The sequence below is a fragment of the Schistocerca nitens genome, chromosome 4, assembly GCF_023898315.1.
Source record: "Schistocerca nitens isolate TAMUIC-IGC-003100 chromosome 4, iqSchNite1.1, whole genome shotgun sequence".
Lineage (NCBI taxonomy): Eukaryota > Metazoa > Arthropoda > Insecta > Orthoptera > Acrididae > Schistocerca > Schistocerca nitens.
The window spans coordinates 318,182,402-318,201,132 of NC_064617.1; the positions used below are offsets into that span (position 1 = coordinate 318,182,402).

At 36.4% G+C, this 18,731-nt stretch overlaps 1 protein-coding gene across 1 annotated transcript in view; it reads left to right on the top strand.

The window, feature by feature from the left end:
* Positions 1-18,731, top strand: part of LOC126253554 (integrin alpha-PS2-like) — a 392,425-nt gene that overhangs the window by 305,857 nt on the left and 67,837 nt on the right. Inside the window, exons 5-9 of the mRNA XM_049954962.1 lie at positions 1,457-1,518; positions 4,834-4,882; positions 7,583-7,758; positions 11,929-12,138; positions 12,439-12,541. Coding sequence (XP_049810919.1) covers positions 1,457-1,518; positions 4,834-4,882; positions 7,583-7,758; positions 11,929-12,138; positions 12,439-12,541 — 600 coding nt within the window. The remainder of the gene's footprint in view (positions 1-1,456; positions 1,519-4,833; positions 4,883-7,582; positions 7,759-11,928; positions 12,139-12,438; positions 12,542-18,731) is intronic.

Genomic DNA, 18,731 nt, shown 5'->3' on the forward strand with positions numbered 1-18,731 from the left:
TAGAAAGCACTTGTCATGTCCATGATTGTCCAGTCTGAAGGTTTCATGTGATTGCCTGAAGCCTAAGCTGATCAGTCCATGTACGTTCAGCTACAAAAAATCGTTCAAGAGGTCTTTTTTCGTTTTGCCTTGATATGATTTGTGTTCTTTGACAATTAAGATAGTTCTCATGTCCAAATGTAATCAAGCAGACCATAAATAGTAGGCATCTAGTAGCCTATATTGGAAAGCAGCAGCTTTTTGTATGTAATATCTGCTGATATTATTACCTATGCAAGTTAATAATGGAAAATTGTTAATATCAAACAATGGAAAATCCAGGATGGAATGTAACAATATTATTCACTCCCTATTGAGATACGGCATCATATTCTGGGGAAATTCTCCTCATAGCATAACAACATTCCGGAAACAAAAAAAGGTTGTGAGGATAATGAAAAATGCTAACAGCTGAAAATCATGCAAACTATTCTTTACAGAATTGGGGATTCTACCCCTATCATGTATCTATATACTTGAAGTTGTCATGTACCTACAAAAAAGCATGCTAAAAAATGTAAATGTATTTATTCAAAATAAATCTGTACATGAACACCATACAAGGGCAAATAGTAACGTACACAGACATCATTGTTATACCATAATGTGCAAGAAAGGTGTATATCACTCAGGTTCACATTTGTTTAATAAGATGCCAAGTAACTTAAAGGCCATAAACAAAATCCATAGTTTTAAAAAATCTGTAACTTCATATCTCCTGGAAAACTGTTTTTACTCAGTAACACAGTATCTTGAAATGTAAGTTAATTTCTGTTGTAACAATATAAAAATGTAATGTAACAATATAGCAATATAACAATGTAACAATTTATAAATGTAATGTATACAATCAATGTAACAGTATATTAATGTAATGTCATTTTGTCCAACATCTAGGATATAGTATATGTACCTCAAAGATTCAGGACGTAAATAAATAAATGAAAAGGAAATTTGCTACTCCCCATATACTGGAGACGCTGAGCCGCAGATAGACACAACAAAATGACGCTCACAATTAAAGCTTTCGGCCATTAAGTCCTTTGTCAACAATAGACGACACACACACACACACACGCACACACACACGCACGCAAGTTGCACATACGACTGCAGTCTCAAGCAACTGAAGCCAGTGGTGGTTTGTTGACGAAGGCCTTAATGGCTGAAAGCTTTAATTGTTCTTTTTGTTGTGTCTATCTGTGACTCAGAATCTCTGCTACATGGTGAGTAGCAACTTTCCTTTTCATAAAATTGTTAATACAGCTTACATAATTAATTTCTGATAAGTACTTCTCTCTATTGATATACGCCTCTACTACCTTTTTCTTTATGGATTCCTAACTGTCCTCCTTCATAGTAAGTTCTGTAGAATGTGATGAATATGAGTGAATGGTAAATGAGGTAACTGTTGCAGGTGCCAGTGGCCACCACCAACTGGGCTCCTGTCAAGCTGGATTCAGTGCCTGCCTCTCCAAGGTATTATGACTTGCCACTTCCTGTCATTGTTTAACATGGTTGTACTGATGCAGCTCTAAGTCAAATTGGAAACACATATTTTTCCCATGGATACATAGTAAATAGATTGTTAAGGAAGTGGAACATGCCATTAAAGAAATACATATTCACAAAAAAGAGATAAGCTAATGTTCCTTTCACAGATCGTAAGTGGAATGGCCTTCAGTGACCTGGAATAAGTAAAAAAAATTATATAATATTTAAAAGTTAATACCAGATTTGTCACAAACATTTATATGTGCTTATATTGAATTCTTAGACCATTGTAGCCATCTGTCACCAAGCTGAAATCAGTTACAGTCCAAATTACTCGTTCATCAGTAATTTAGTTGATGAATATGATTATCTTTGTAAGATGGTAACCAAGCGCTTACAGTTTACAAATCAATGGTACATTCTATGTTATCATTCATCTTGCTCCAGTTTCACTAAACGATGACATTCTCATTGCCCACATAAAATATATTTACTGCTTGCACGTGATTTTCTTATTTTCCCTTTAAATGTATCCATCCTATCTTACCAATAATTGATTTACTTAACACAGCTAATCTTATATCATGGAGTCTCTCCCATTTCTTTGTCTTAGTTGAGACTGCAATCACAGCAAAAATCTATCATCATTAAAATCATTATTGTCTTCCTTTCTCAAGGTAAATTTATATCTCCACCATTTCAAAGTTTAAAACACTAAAACATTGTTATTACTGCTGATGTTTTTATTAAAATCCTTAACATTCTACTGCAAAATCCTTAACATTCTACTGCAACATTTAATATCTCATCAGACTTACTTTAATGCAAATCAAAAAAATTATGAAAAGAATTGAAGCAAATTACAATTCAGTAATCAGTTCAGTTTTAGATTTTTCCAATTTAAATTCAATATCTTGTAAAATTATAGTCTTTATTTTCAGACTATAGTATATAGGGTGGTTATTCCAAGACATAACATTCCTCAAAACTAGAAAATCATCTTAAGTAAGTATATGTCAAAAAACAGAAACATTGAGATATTACCCATTGTTTCCTATTCAGTCATTCACTGTGTTACATAGGTCACATGAAGATGAGAATAATCATCAGGAATTTGGAACCAGTCAAGATATAGATTAACAAAAGCCATGGAAATCATAGAAACTTAGTCTGTATTTTGTACCGACAATAAGCTTTCACCATACTGCTTAATACTATAAATTTAATCTCGTAAACTAGACAGAAAGCTGCCTATTTGAGAAAAAGCTGATGCCTCCTCAAATTCATTATATAGCTGTTGCTCATCTGTTAGTAGTTTAATATTTACTTGATAGCAATGGCATTTTGCGATGAAAATATTTACCTATATCTGCAAATAATGATTTCTATTTATAGTACATTACTACTTGTCATGCAAGCCCACAGTAATACTGCTACTTGCTATGTTGCTTTTGAATCCCCGAATCTAAATATTCCAATAATTTGTAGAAAGAGTGGCTAATGAAGAATGTTTCTAATTTTCTTTTGAATAGGTTCAGTTTCCAAACTTCTTGCTTTTTTATGGTAGCTGGGAGCTTATGGAATACATATAACTCCATTCTGCACCCTGATAAGGAGGCAAAGTGTACATGAAAAAACAATGTTTTTTGTCTTATATTGTGGCTGTGTGAACCATAGTTTGACTGAAAATGATTTGTGTTATCAGCAACAAAAACAGTTAAGGAGAAAATGTTTAGGGAAGTGAGTGTAAAAATTGCAAGCTCCTTAAAAAGCCTTATGCATGATGAATGGTTACGGTATCTTATTGCTCACTTTTCCTGAATGAATGCTAAACTGGTATTTATTTTATGCTTAATGCCCCAGAAGATAATTCCAAGTGGTTACAAAATTCAAAATAAGTCAACATCCCTATTTTTATGTCAACGTGATGAGAGATGCTTTATCTACATGTTTATCAGTGTGCTAATTCCATTTTAACTTGTTATCCAACTAAACTCCTTGGAATTTTACACTGTGTTTCATTTAGTACATGAACGATAATGTCTACCTCTGGTTCTAACAGGTCATTGTTGCTGATTTGAAACTATGTAATATAAGTCTTTGTGAGAGTAAGACTGTTAGCTGTGAACCACTTGTAGGTATTTTCAGCTATCATCTGAGAAATGTCTGCTAAGATTAATTTGGAACTATTTTTTAGTATACTCGAGTTATCAGCAAACACTACAGCTTTTGAACTGCCCCATTAGTCACTGGAAGATCATTTATCTACGTTAGAAACAAGAATGGGGTCAGTGCTGGTCCTTAAGGCACTTCAGATGTTTGTTGCCCTATTCTGAGGTTAGTTTCTTCGTGCCTGTGACACAGTCTGCTAATAAGATCCTCTGTTTCTATTATGAAGGTAAAGCTCCATCCCTGCAAGAAAGATGTCATTAACGCCATAACACTTTAGTTTACCAAACAGAATTTTGTAATACACACAATCAAAGGCTTCAGCAATGTCGCACATTATACCAACAGGGTAATTTTTTCTTGTTCAGCTGAGTTGCACTTTTTTGTGAGGTCTCACTCTAGAGAAAACCTTGCAAAACCCAAACTGAGAATCAGTTAACAAGTTCTGCTCAGTTAAATGAGTAGCTATTCTGTCATAAGCCACTTTTTCAAACAATTTTGAAAAGATTGGAAAGAATGATATAGGTCTACAATTAGGGGTTGTTTGCTCATCACCAATTTTGTGGTTGAGTGTTACAACAGTGTTTTTAAGTCTTCTGAGTGAGTCATTGATTCATTAGACAGATAGGTCAAGAGTAATTGTCCAAGATCCACTCTAATTTCTTGTCCTTGTTGTATCTAAACCAAGGGTGCCCGTACCCGGAGGGCAAGGAGGTTCCATCGCACCCCCTATCTCTCAGGGAAGGGGAAAAGAATAGTGTAATCAGATGTTTTTCTATCAAGAAAATGACTTCAAACTCGGTATTGGACAGAACTGAAACTTTTTTATGGCTACTTGCAAGTCACCTTTCACCTTCCAAAATATTGAAAGTACTTCATACTCTCTACCCCTGAATTGCATGGAAAGCTTTGACGAAAGTTTATCCAAGCATGAAAATGGCAGTATCATCATTATGATGTTTTTATACTGAAAATATCATGCTGTCAATTATAATCTTAAGGGTTTGGTAACATTAATATAATAGATTTCATTCACAAATAGACAAGTTAGTAATCCTAATTTACCTCATTTATAAATATATTTTGTGCTAGATATCTTTAAATTAGTACTGTAGTTTTCAACATTTACAGGAAGGAGACCGCTTGTTCATGGGAGCACCAGGAAGCTGGTACTGGCAAGGTGAGTTTTAAAATTCATTGCTCACTGCATACCTCACACAAGATAAGGAAAGACTTGAGTACTCCTATGACTCATAAGATTTATTCAGCCTCTTTTTCCTTTTTTAACTAGTGAGTAATGCAGAATACTCACTCATCACCTTGTAGACTAATCATCACATATGCTCATAAGTGCACTGAGCAACAATCTGCAAATAGTGTACATAGCTCTGTATTTATAGAATTATACTAAAGAGAGTGTAGTGAAAATGGATAACATTCTGAACATAGCAATAAACTGGCTTTAACACTCATCATTTCTATCCAAATAAAAGTAATGAAACAGTAATTAGCATGATAAAACACTCATACTGACACATTTAACTTCATCATAGAGTGGAACAAAAATGAAATGAGCTTAGGACTATTTGGGCAATGGTCTTGCCGCAGTGGCTACACTGGTTCCCATGAGATCACCGAAGTTAAGCGCTGTCGGGTGTGGTCAGCACTTGGATGGATGATCATCCAGGCCGCCATGCGCTGTTGCCATTTTTCGGGGTGCACTCAGCCTCGTGATGCCAATTGACGATCTACTCGACCGAATAGTAGCGGCTTCGGTCAAGAATACCATCATAACGACGAGGAGAGCGGTGTGCTGACCCCACATTGCTCCTATCCGCATCCTCCACTGAGGATGACACGGTGGTTGGATGGTCCCGGTAGCGTGGCCTGAAGGACGGAGCACTTTTTGTTTTTTTTTTTTTTTGTTTTTTTTTTTTTGTGTATTATGTACATAATGACTGATTTAATCTGTGGTTTATTTAACTATTTTAACATAGTATAATACGTAACTGTAATACAATAATGAGTTCAGAGGTAATATGTTTTCTTAATGAACATTGTTAAACAAAGCAATATCTATGACTAGTATTGCAAGTAAAAGTCAAAGCAGGTCCCACACTCATCATGTGAGCACTGAAAATAATGCAGCAATCCCAGAATTCATTCCGGCCCTGGTCCTATGGGAGATGATTTGATATTAAGCTTGCATTTTTAATACTGAATGAAAGGAAAGGAGGTGGTGAAACGCTCTTGAATAATACCATGAGTACTGATATTCAACAGACAAATCATCATTCCACAGCATCATACTCTTCCATGAAAAACTGTGGAGGTGTTCGGGCTTTAGCACAGAACACCAGCTTTATGACATTAGTTCCTCTCCTCTCACCAGTCGAGTACCACTGGTGAGAGGAGAGGAGAGGAATGGAGTGGAACATATCTTCAGTCACCAGGATTACACTTGACTACTTACTGAATGTAATAGCACTGCCATGTGTTAGCAAATATGGTTAGGTAGGTGGATGTTATAACTAGGTAATGATTACATTCAGGAAACTTCTTGCTGATTACAGTTTTTGCTACACTGTGGCTTAATATTAAATTACTTTTGTTCCTTTCACTATAGACTGAAACATTGTAAATATGGTGATGCAATTACTGATTGATAACAGCTATGAAACTAAAACAGTTTTTATCATTTGTTGATTTGTCCTGGATACTCATTCAGCATAGCTGATTTCATCTCAGTCTTAGACTAACTATTTACATGTAAATGAACCTTACTTGGGAAACAATAAACAAAAATATCGAAAGACAATCTCTCAGTTTTAGTGCATAGTGCATAAAAACACCTAACAGGGCATAGATGTTGCTGGCTACAGCTCTCTTTCTATAGTAAGTACACTCTCTCACACACATAACCACACTGATACAGACACATCTGACCATGGATGGGGCATGAGTTAAGTGTTGCCATGTGGGTACTGGTGTGTGCACTTGGGCATCTCTTTGGTTGTGTTTGTGTATGTGTATGTACATTATAAGAAGAATGACAGTGCAACAGCTAATAACATCTTTGTGTTGTGAAGTGTGTCCATGTACCATATGTAAATCAGTTAAAAGTGAGTGGTTACCTTCCTCATTTCTGTTTACTGTTCCTACCCTTGAGTTCCTTTAGATTTGTATTTTAACTTCATAAATTTCTTTAAGATGTATGGTGAAGAACTATTCCAGTAAATATTGTTTGGTTATCTTTTTCTAAAAAAAAAGTTGTTGTAAGAAGACTTAATGTAAAGATTCTATGACAGTGAAAAGCAGTGTTACTCCCTAAATTTGTCTTATATTTGGGGTGTAGGGACCTGTAAGGTATTAGTTCATGTCTAAATAAACTGGACAGATTCCAATTTTTTTTACTAAAGAAGCAACTATATTTGAATGCCAACAGTCACATTCTCCATGACCCTTTCACTAAACATAACAACTGGGAAGTCCTGTAATATCAAATTCAAGATGAAGGATAAGTTTTGCACAGTGTGAAACTTTTTGATACTCTGTTTTTGTCCTGAAAATTATAGGTTTTCATCAAATCATAGAGAGGTCCTCGAGCTTTCTCACCTTCATCTCTATACTTCCCTCACTTTCAACATTATTCTAGTGTTGGATTATTAATTTCTTATTTTTGTACTAGTCTTTCTGTTTTAGAAAGTATTTCTATGCAGGATATTGTATTATTACAGCTGAGCATGTGTTATAGTAGTTTCTTCATGTAGGAGCTAAATTTTTTATGGTTAATTGGACAAGACAGAAAGATGGAAGAATGTTTCCTAACAAAGATGGTACATGGTACAGAACATGTATTATAGGAACCATTCTCTTTTAGGACAGGTGTATTCACAGAGTTTGCATGACAAACCTGACATTTCTAAAACAACTGAAGGACCAGTGATATTGGACAACTCATACCTTGGATACTCAATGGCAGCTGGGGACTTCACTGGAGATGGCAGCAGTGGAACTGCTGTTGGTATGCCTCGAGGTGGTGGACTCTTTGGCAAGGTACTTAACAGCTGTGCTTGGAAGATTTCAGTATTGTCTCATATCACAGATTCCAATCTTGCTTGATTCCCTGTTTTTATTTATTGCCATATTCCATTGAATCTTTTCTTCATATCTTTTTATCTCATTTTTAATTTTGTTGCCACTGTTATTTGGGAATATATGGGCTGATTTTATTTTCATTGTTTGTGAATCTCTGTTTGCAATGTGTTCGATCTATGTTACACATTCTTATTTAACTGTCTCCTATTGATGTGCTTTGTGATGTAGCATTATGAAATAAATGTGTAAATTTCTCTCTCTCTCTCTCTCTCTCTCTCTCTCTCTCTCTCTCTCTCTCTCTCTCTCTCACACAAACACAAACACAAACACAAACACACACACAAGAATTTTTAAATGATGAAAGACACAGCTCTTTTTTCCAACTGCTATGAGCCTTACATAATCGCCTACAAATATGTGGAGTAGCAGACATGGCAAGTCCACGGTTTTTATCTTATTGTAATGACAGAAAGTAAAGTATGTAAGTTCCATGTCACTGGATATACTCCACAGTGGTTAGACCTAGGATTTCCTATGGGGCTGTAGTCTGGTGGAGGGAGGTAGAACAGCGGGTTGCTGCTAAAGAGTTTGCTAAGGTGCAGAGATTGGCCTGCTTAGCCATAACGGGCATAATTAGCAGCACACCAACCACTGGAATGGAAGCCATGCTGGATACGTCTCCATTTCACCTTTGGGTTAAGATGAGGCAACAGCTGGGGCACACAGACTTAAAACTGTCCAAAACTGGGTCTCAATCGGATATTCAGAATCGCACACTAACATAGTGAGTGAGGTAAATATAGGTATGGCTGGGGAAATGCCTGCCAACTATATAATAACTCCCAACTGCTTCGACAAGCCTTACAACATAATAATTGGAAGTAGGGAGCAGTGGGAGAATACAGTTCGACAACGTACGGGGGACATTGTTTGGTTCACCGATGGGTCGATAACAGACCAAGGCATTGGGGCAGGGTTGTACAGGGTTCAGCCAAGACTGGAGAGCATCATCTCTCTAGGGAAACTGGCCTCTGTATTCCAAGCAGAAATTACTGCAATCATGGCATGTGTGGAGGAGAATATGCATAGGTGCTACAATGACCATAGCATCTTAATCTATTCAGGCAGCCAAGCAGCCCTGAAATCATTGGCAGCTCCTGCAACAAGATCTAAGATTGTTGCAGATTGCCACAGGGCTCTGGTGGAGCTAGGGGGAAGCAATAGGGTGAACCTAGTGTGAGTCCCTGGCCACTCAGGGATCTGTGGCAATGAACAAGCCGATAGATTGGCTAGGATGGGGCCAACAACTCCATTTATTGGACCAGAACCTGTCCTGACAATCACCAAGGCTATGATAAAATTAGAACTACAGAACTGGCTTAGGAAAAGCACGTAGGATATTGGACCAAGGTCCATAAACAAAAAGATGGTCAGGTAATGATGCCCAAGCCATGTTTTAAAAGAAGCTCTGTAATCCTGGGATTGAACAGGAAAGAGATTAAACTCATGACTGGACTGATGCCTAGCAATGGGAACTTCACACAATGGGTATAACAGAAAAGGACCCTAAATGTAGGATCTGTGATGAGGGTGAAGAAACTGCACCACACCTAATCTTCGAATGCATGCCATTGGAGAGCAAAAGATACAGAATCTTTGGGACAACTAGACCTGTAGAAATTGTGTCTAACAAAAAGCCTGATAGAGGGACTCCTTGCACTGGTTGGCTTTACAAGATATACAGGGAGCGATACCACACAATAAACCTAGTTTTGGTGCGGGCAGTGGCAGGTCAGACCTAAGATGTTTTAGCTCTCCTGTTAATATCAATGAATCAATAAATCAATCATGTTCCATGTCAATCAAAAACAACAGGCTCACAGAATTTGAAACAATCAGACAGAGTATACCACAAGGTGCTACTGTCTTGTATGTATACATGTTTATAGAGGCCTGCGTTAGGATCCAACCGTCTTTATCCACTAGTGTTGGAAATGTAGTTACTGAGATCAGATTTTAGGATACAAATAAGATTTCCAAACCGTTTTCCCTATCAGAATCCTTTAAAAATCATTGAAATCACTACAGGCCATACCATAATCTGCTTGCTGCTGCCAAACAGATAGCATTGTAAGTAATCCAAATTCCTCATATAAATAGTTTGAAGTATCTCGGTGGGGATTTATAAACAGTTGCAATTAAAAGAACTATTTTTCAGTATTAATTCATAAGCATGCACTTCTATGTGGTGATAACTACAAAAACTACTTGTCTAAGTTTTTGAATTTGTGTTATGTATTATATGTGGAAACAATTCTCCTTTTCTCATGTTCTTCCTGAGTAAGACGCTAGAGCGTAATTTATTTAACTTCTCTAACCCTATCGTTATGTGGTGCTCAGGTAGGCACAGGACATCTATATTTTCAGAGCTCTCTACATTTTTCCAAACAGACAAGAAGTTCTTCTGCATTATTACTCAGTCCTCTAATATTCTGATGAAATAAGCTAACCTTACTTTTCTGTGCATTCTTAAGCATATTGTGAGCTGTTCTGTCATTTTAACTTCTTTCATAACAGGGTGCCTGAACCATGATTCTAACTTAATAAAAGGTACCTCTCTGACACCAGCAACCACAGAGATCTTGCCTTATGTGACGGTGGCCCCTTGTACATTTTCTCCAAGAAGCTCAGCTATCTTATCTTTCCCTCTCTTACTCAGATGTAGGCTGTGTCTAGTACATCCACCATATCCTAATTGTATCAGCACTGCACTCATAAGAGATTTCATTTCAGTCAGCAGCAGCCTGGTCAACTCAGTGTTTACATGGCTCATAGTGACGTAAAATCAGGTCTGATCATGGTGCTGTAGGACCTATACAAAACACACAATCGTGTGTGTAGTTGCTACTCCTATTTCAATCAGGTCATTAATTTCTGTCTTTAGCCATTCTCCCTGCTCCATCTATTATGATAACCTGACCCTCTTGTCAAAAAGATAACAAAAACTTTATATATTGTTTCCATGTTACAAAAATTAAAGTAGGATTCCATCATGAAATGAAAATTAAGAATGTTTTGGAACAATATTGTGAAAATGAAACACACACACGACTGCAGTCCCAGGCAACTGAGGCCTTAGTGTGTGCGTGTGTGTTTTCTGTCCAGTTCTGATGAAGGCCTTACTCACTGAAAGCTATTATTTGTGACAGTCTTTTTGTTGTGCCTATCTGTGACTCAGCATCTCTGCTATATGGTGAGTAGCAACTTTCCTTTTCACAATATTGTTACAATCCATCCTGGATTTTCCATTGTTTGAATGTTTTGGAATTTTGATTTAAGAACCAATTTAAATATTTAATACTTGGATTATAAACTGACACAACAAGTTTAATATCATTTAAAGTCTTAGTTTGTATTCCATCCTCTGGACTTTGTAATGAACAATAAATTCTTGAAAGGTGATCACTTTTTATAGCTATGCAGATTTTATTAGATTTTGTGCCAGTGTTGTAATAGTTTAGAAGGCTTTTCAGTTTTTTTATATAAGTTGTGATCATTATCAAAGTTAACTGAGTCTTATCTACCTTTAAATTACTCCTCAACCTATCATTTTTAAGATATTTTCATGTTGCAAACATGGTTCTAATTACATTTCATTAGCAACATTCTTTTCTTTATTAATCATAAGAAAATAAACTGAACATTATAAAAATATACAAGTACTGATCTCAAAGGCAGTATTATGATGTTTATTTTCTTAATTTATGGGTTTCATATTCCAACAATTGAGTGTGCAAATGTTTAGTGCAGTACCTGATCCACAGAAAAGAGTAATTTACTATCTGATACATGGTCCAATTCAATATTGAAGTATACAATATACTGTCTAAAACTTTATACTCTGTATCTATAATGACAATTTAGTCTTCACTAATTAACTAACATCCATGTAATGCAGATCTGCATTTCAATATAATATTATCTTTCATTGTAACATTTATGTACATGTTTCAGATCCAGAGCAACTTATTAATGTTGTGAATCTACAGAACACACAATCAGTGTCAATGCATAAAAATAAATAGACATAAAATTAAGAATAGCTGCATAAACCTCCTTTGATTACAGGTCATTCTGTATACAGAAACTCTGGATGTAGTCGGTGAATTTATTGGAGAGCAATTGGGTGCTTATTTTGGATATGCAATTTGTATTGCTGATATGAATGGAGACAAGACTGATGATATTGTGATTGGAGCACCACTTTACACTCTTCCTAACAATGAAGGGAAATATGAAACAGGACGCATATACGTTATTTATCAAGAAGCAGGAATGGTAGTGTGAACTTTCTTTTTCATCTTCTGTAAAACTGGTACACTGATTCCTTTGCAGTTATTTTGGTAACTTATCAATCCCTGTAATAAGTGTTTCGTAAGTCATCACTTGGTTAATTGAATCTCCCACAATGTTTTAAAGTTCTTACTTGACTCAAAGTTGTTTCTTTTTCAAACAATATTTTACACTGTAACTTGTTGGTTCAGTACACATAAATAAGTTTTTAGGTAAAGATTTTTTTACTTATTTGGTTACAATATCTTTATTATTCATTATCTGTAGTGATCTATAATGTTGCAGAACAGATTTTCCAAAAACCATTGGCGTGATGGTGTGAATTCCAAGTCAAGATTTGGTTTGTCTCTAGCATCAATTGGAGACATTAATAAAGATGGATATGGAGGTTTGTGTCACTTACAAACAATATTTCAGTCTTACAATTTATTACATCCATACATGAAAATAGTAAATAAGAGAAACCAAACTCTGCAGTACCAACAGATGACTTTAATTGATTTAAATAGGTACATAAGAGAACTAAAAACCACACAACCAGTAAAGTAGTGGCAACATATGTCATTCTTGAATCAAGAGATTCATTTAATGAAAAGTGAGAATTTTTTTTTGCAAAAAAGGAGTAATCGGTGACTCACGTACATTATATTGTTTGAGAAACATTTGTACTATCTTTCCTATCCTTCTAAATAGAGCACATCAAAAGTTTTACTTAATGGTCTGATATTTACAGCAAACTGTTGAACTTTTTAGGAACATGTAATAGCAACTGCATTATCTAAAAATATATTGACATATTTTTTAAAACAGAAAACTCTTTATATTCATTTAAAGGTTGGTTAGTGGCAAGCTTAGCAGCTTATAATGAACTAGGATTTATAAGGTCCAGTCACATAGCATGTATGTAAACTAGGATAAAAGACAGACTACTTCTTTTACTAAATACTGACTTAAAAATTACAATCATTCTAATACTGTTACTACATAAATAAATCATTCAAGAAAAACATCTGATTAATTCCTGGATGAAAAACAAAGATAATGAATTATGTTTCAACTAAACCTAAAGCATGTTACTGTTGTTTTATTGGAAAATGTCACATTTAGCTGTTGATATTTCAAGCAATTTGAATCAGTTGGATGACACAGATAATAAATTGTAGCAGTATTTCACACATGACAGAAATTTAAAAATTATTCTTTTCATGAAAGTAAGAAGAGAAAAATAGAGGGAAAAGTTGCAATTTTCTATGTATATAGAAAGATATAGAAGGTTCATACATAATATGTGAATAAAAACTATATAATCCTATGCCAAAACAATTAGTTTATATAGGAAGAAAAGTCTTTAAATTGGCCGTTCCATAATGATAAAGTGAAACACATGAATTTTTGCCTCATGCCATGAGTCACTAGTGACCTAAGAATGCTTATGCTCCCTATGCAATTAAGCTTCAATAAATACTTATTCATTCATTCAAACATCATATTCTGTAAATCCTAATATGAAGGAGAACCGTCACAGGTGTGGAATTAGTTGCATTGCACATTAATGCCAGAAGCAATCACAGTAGACTACTAACAAACGGTTATGCTAATCTACTCACACCAAACAATATAGAAGCTTAAAATCAACATATTTAATCTGCTGTACAAACATACCTCATAAGTTTTCTTCAAAAAAAAATTGACTTAAGTTGTGGCTACAGCACACATTATTGTTTGCTGACAAAAGCTGACAGTGGCCAACAAGAAACACTAGTGGTTGAAAGTTTTACAGTCCTGTGGATGCAACTCTTTGATCATAGTGTTGAAGTAAACATTTACAGGCTGTCATGGCAGAACAGTCATCGCCGGACAACAATTCCTACATACTTACTCAAACTGTTACAAACAATCCATGGTGTGCTTGTGATTGGAAAAGATACTTATCATATTACACCTATGGGTAATAAAAATCAGGTACAAATTAAACAAGCATATCTCTGTTTTTTAATGTTACTGGTTGAGTGTACAGAAAATAACTGAATATGTCTGATAAAACAGCAACTCAGATGCTGGAGCAATTCTGAGCCATTGTAGTTTTTCCCTATGCCGTATGAAGTAAGGAAGATATTGCCAAAATTTGTTGTCATTCCTATTGTTGATGTTGTAATGATCTGTTGTGTAACATATTACTCCAGCAATGTGATGTGTAATGCTGCATCTGCTTAGCCGATGAATCTTAACTGTGATTGTTAAAGTGTATGATAGTTTAGTTATTAAGAAAAGAAAGCTGTTTGTGGACTTTTGCCACCTGGTGTGCACATAACGCTTATATGGATGCACCCCGCGTGTTTTCAAGGCAGGACAGGGATTGCAGTATTACCACAAGTTTTGGTACCTGCTTGGAGGGGGGGGGGGGTTGTGTAACCTCCATTAGTCAGCATTCCAATTTAGTGTAGCATAGTGCTCCACTAAGAAAACACATGCACTGTGACAATGCTTAATGATGTCATAGCAGAACAGAAGAAGTTTAGAGATCTATCAAAATGTTATAATATTGTGTAATTGGATACAACTTAAGCTTTTGTTAAAAAAGAAAAATCTAACAATGGAAAATCCAGGTAGGGATCTCAACAACATAGGAAAAGACAGGTTGCTACTTACCATAAAGAAGATACATTGGTGCAGATAAGCACAATTAAAAAAGACTTACACAAAGCTTTCAGCCACAGCCTTCATCAGCAAAAGAGAAGCTCAGACCATTCATACACATGGGCAAGCATACCTCATGCACACATGACTGCCAACTCTGGCAGCTCACGCCAGCCCAAGCTGCTGCATTTGGCTTTTGTACAAAAATTAAAGAGTAGAAAGTAATCAAGCATGGACATGAAATACCAATCTGTCTATTCAGCAAATGCATGGTCTACATACCAATTCTGTTAACAAGCATAATAAATAAGTCTTCCCGCTCAGGTAGCTTTCTGGAATATCTGAAAGCTGCAAGAATTGTATCTCTCCTTTTGTTCGCTTGGTGATTACTTTTGTGTGATACTCAACTACCCTCAGCAAGAACTATTTTTGCTGCTCGTTCCTAACTGATTTGTTAAACTTTTTGTTAGAGTAATCGCTCTTTCTGAGCTATCACTGATCACCTTAAGAACATTCTCATGCAGTTTTCTGTCATGTCGTGTCATGGATCCAAAACATTTCAAAGAACACCTTTGTGTCATTAGTAATGAAATGGATTGGGTCTTTTCTTTCAAAAATTAGGTATTTACCTCTAATCAATCAATTTCCTTTTTTTCACAGGTTTGGTATCTAAATTTTTAGTCATATTTTCCTTAGCACCCTGACTAATATCCTTGTCCATAACAGCCAATCCTATGTTTGTTTCTGACAGATACCAAAGCTGTCTCTTAGCAACTGTGAGGGTACTCTTTTTATTTCTGTATCTGGCTATGTACTCAGAAGCTGTAGCATATCGAAATCTTTCTTTGAAGCCCACTGACTTACAATTGTCACACGCCAAAAGTGAACATAGGTGTGGATGAAAAAATGTGCAACCTGTTTCATACATTTCAGTTCTTGTTAAGGAATTTTCAACTGTTCAGTGAAGAGGACAATTTTAAGTGTCTGTATTGCCTTTGCCATCCACTGTTCTTGATGAAGAGCCCTGGGATCCTGGAACTGCAGTCTTTTTTAGACCAACCTCCTGTATACAGGAGTGGGAGTTGTGATAGGTCTTTGTAATCTTTTCTTGGATGACTTCCATCTTTTAGAATAATTTGGATGTAGTTAACCATCTTCACAAATTATTCTTCTAGAAAGCCTTGACTAGAACTTTCTCATCTGGCATTGTTGTATATGACTTCTTATCAAGTGAACCCCACAGACTTTGGAATTTCTGAAAAATGTGGATGACAGGACCACTTGATGGTATGCCACAACACTCAAAGTCAACAGCATCAAAGTTTATCTGAATTCCGTTTCAATTCTGGTACATGTCCCTTGGATAAGTCCTGTATTAGACACTATAGTATCAGAAGATATATAGATGAAATTGTCACAAAGACAAAATCAGTCCACTTCCCCAATAACTAGTTCAGCCACCTATTCATCAATACCTTTCAAGGCAACAGGTATGCCAACCAAATGTTCAAAATCTGTGCCACTCACTAGAACTGAAACTCTATCTTCCAAATTTTGACACTCCCATGGCAACTAAGGGCAACAGCTTACTATACCAGTGCAGGACCAATTGAGGAGGATTTGACTTTCTTTGTTGTTTTACTTCCATTGATTGCCCAAGGTTGGTAAACGCTAGCTGGCAATATGGAAATTTTTGAAATACTCTGTGTGATCAAAAGTATCCAGACACCCCCAAAAACACACATTTTTCATATTAGGTGCATTGTGCTGCCACCTACTGCCAGGTACTCCATATCAGTGACCTCAGTAGTCATTAGACATTGTGAGAGAATAGAATGAGGTGCTACATAGAACTCACAGACTTCGAATGTGCTCAGGAGATGGGGTGTCTGTATGCAAGATTTCCACACTCCTAAACATCCTTAGGTCCACTGTTTCAAATGCAATAGTGAAGTGGAAATGTGAGGGGACACATACAGCACAAAAGTGTACAGGCCGACCTCGTCTGTTGACTGACTTGGATTTCATGGTCAAGCAGCTGCTCGTAAGCCACACATCACACTGGTAAATGCCAAACGACACCTCGCTTGGTGTAAGGAGCATAAACATTGGATGGATTGAACAGCAGAAAAACATTGTGTGGAGTGACAAATCATGGTACACAATGTGGCAATCCAATGGCAGGGTTTGGGTATGGCGAATGCCCGGTGAACATCATCTGCCAGTGTGTGTAGTGCCAACAGTAAACTTTGGAGGTGGTGGTGTTATTGTGTGGTCGTGTTTTTCATGGAAGTGGCTTGCACCTCTTGTTGTTTTGCATGGTACTGTCACAGCACAGACCTACATTGATGTTTTGAGCACTTTCTTGCTTCCCACTGTTGAAGAGCAATTCGGGAATGGTGGTTGCATCTTTCAAGAAGACTGAGCACCTGTTCATAATGCACGGCCTGTGGCATAATGGTTACATGGCAATATCATCCCTGTAATGGACTGGCCTGCACAGAGTCCTGACCTGAATCCTACAGAACACCTTTGGGATGTTTTGGAACACCGACTTCATGCCAGACCTCACCAACCAGCATCAATACCTCTCCTCAGTGCAGCACTCCGTAAAGAATGGGCTACCATTCACCAAGAAACCTTCCAGCACCTGATTGAACATATGCCTGCAAGAGTGGAAGCTGTCATTGAGTCTAAGGGTGGGCCAACACCATACTGAATTCCAGCATTACCAGTGGAGGGCGCCACAAGTTTTTGAGTCTTTTCAGCCAGGTGTCTGGATACTTTTGAAGGAGACATGAGTGCCTGGTCAATAGGTTTTAACCTAGGATTTGAACAGAATTTTTTTTGTTGCTGGAGGCAGAAATTCAGCCTCTTCATCACTAGATTCTGATGATAATGGAGATGAATCTTCCAGTGTAACTGTCTTACTGATTTCAGTGATAGCTTTGTAATGTTTATTCTTATTTGAATCTTTTTTCCCCTCCTTTTATATACATAGTTCTTATTTTCAAAGCAAAAACCTATCTGCTCTTTGTGACCTAAGAAATTCTTTATCTTCTGGTGATACAGTAGTCATGTCCATCACATTTTGCTGAGAAATGTCAAAAAATTCAAAGAGATTACCATTCCAAATCTGCTGTTTCACATGTGCTTTATCCATGTTCCTTGATTTCTCTTTATCCAGATTTTGGATTTCTTTGTACAGCTACTGTACAGCATCACAGATATTCTCCTCCATCTTAACAGGGGTATTTGCTTTGTTCCACACTTTCCTGTGGTTTAGTACTGGTAGATTTAGCAACATCTGAAAGTGTTTCTTTCATTCCTGTGTGATGGTAAAAGAAAAGGAACTGAAAGCATCTGATCCATTGAAAGGAGCTGCATTCCTGAAAGCTCACCACTCGCCCTTTTTCTAGCAGCTAAATCCCTCTTTTGGTTCCCATTTTAAAATTCAGTTACCTGCAAAAGACAAAAGCCCACTAGCGCAAAGCACCTCAAGTCTAGAAATCTCACTAGATTGAGATAAAAGTTATCAATGTGTGCAACCCTAAATATTACCGAGTTTTCTTGAAATCTGGCAAGACTCAAATCATATGAAAATCTACAAAATTTTTAGGGTTTAATATTGACTTCCACCTTGAGCGAAGTGAATGTTGTCAGCATGTTCTGTCATCAGATTGTTTGACAGAATTTGTTGTATCTTTTTCCTGAAAACAGTGGCTCATTAGAGAGCCTTTTTACCTAAAATCCTGATTTCTTACAACATTTACTTCATTTAAATAGCTATATTTTTCCTTCTCCTAAACATAAAAATAGTTTCCCCCCCTTTACAATCATTTTGATCATTGGTTTTTATTTATTAAGCTAATCTATATTTTCTGTGGGTTACCATGATTAGTTAAGAATATTGAAGTTGAATTGCCTGGCTTGGCAAATTG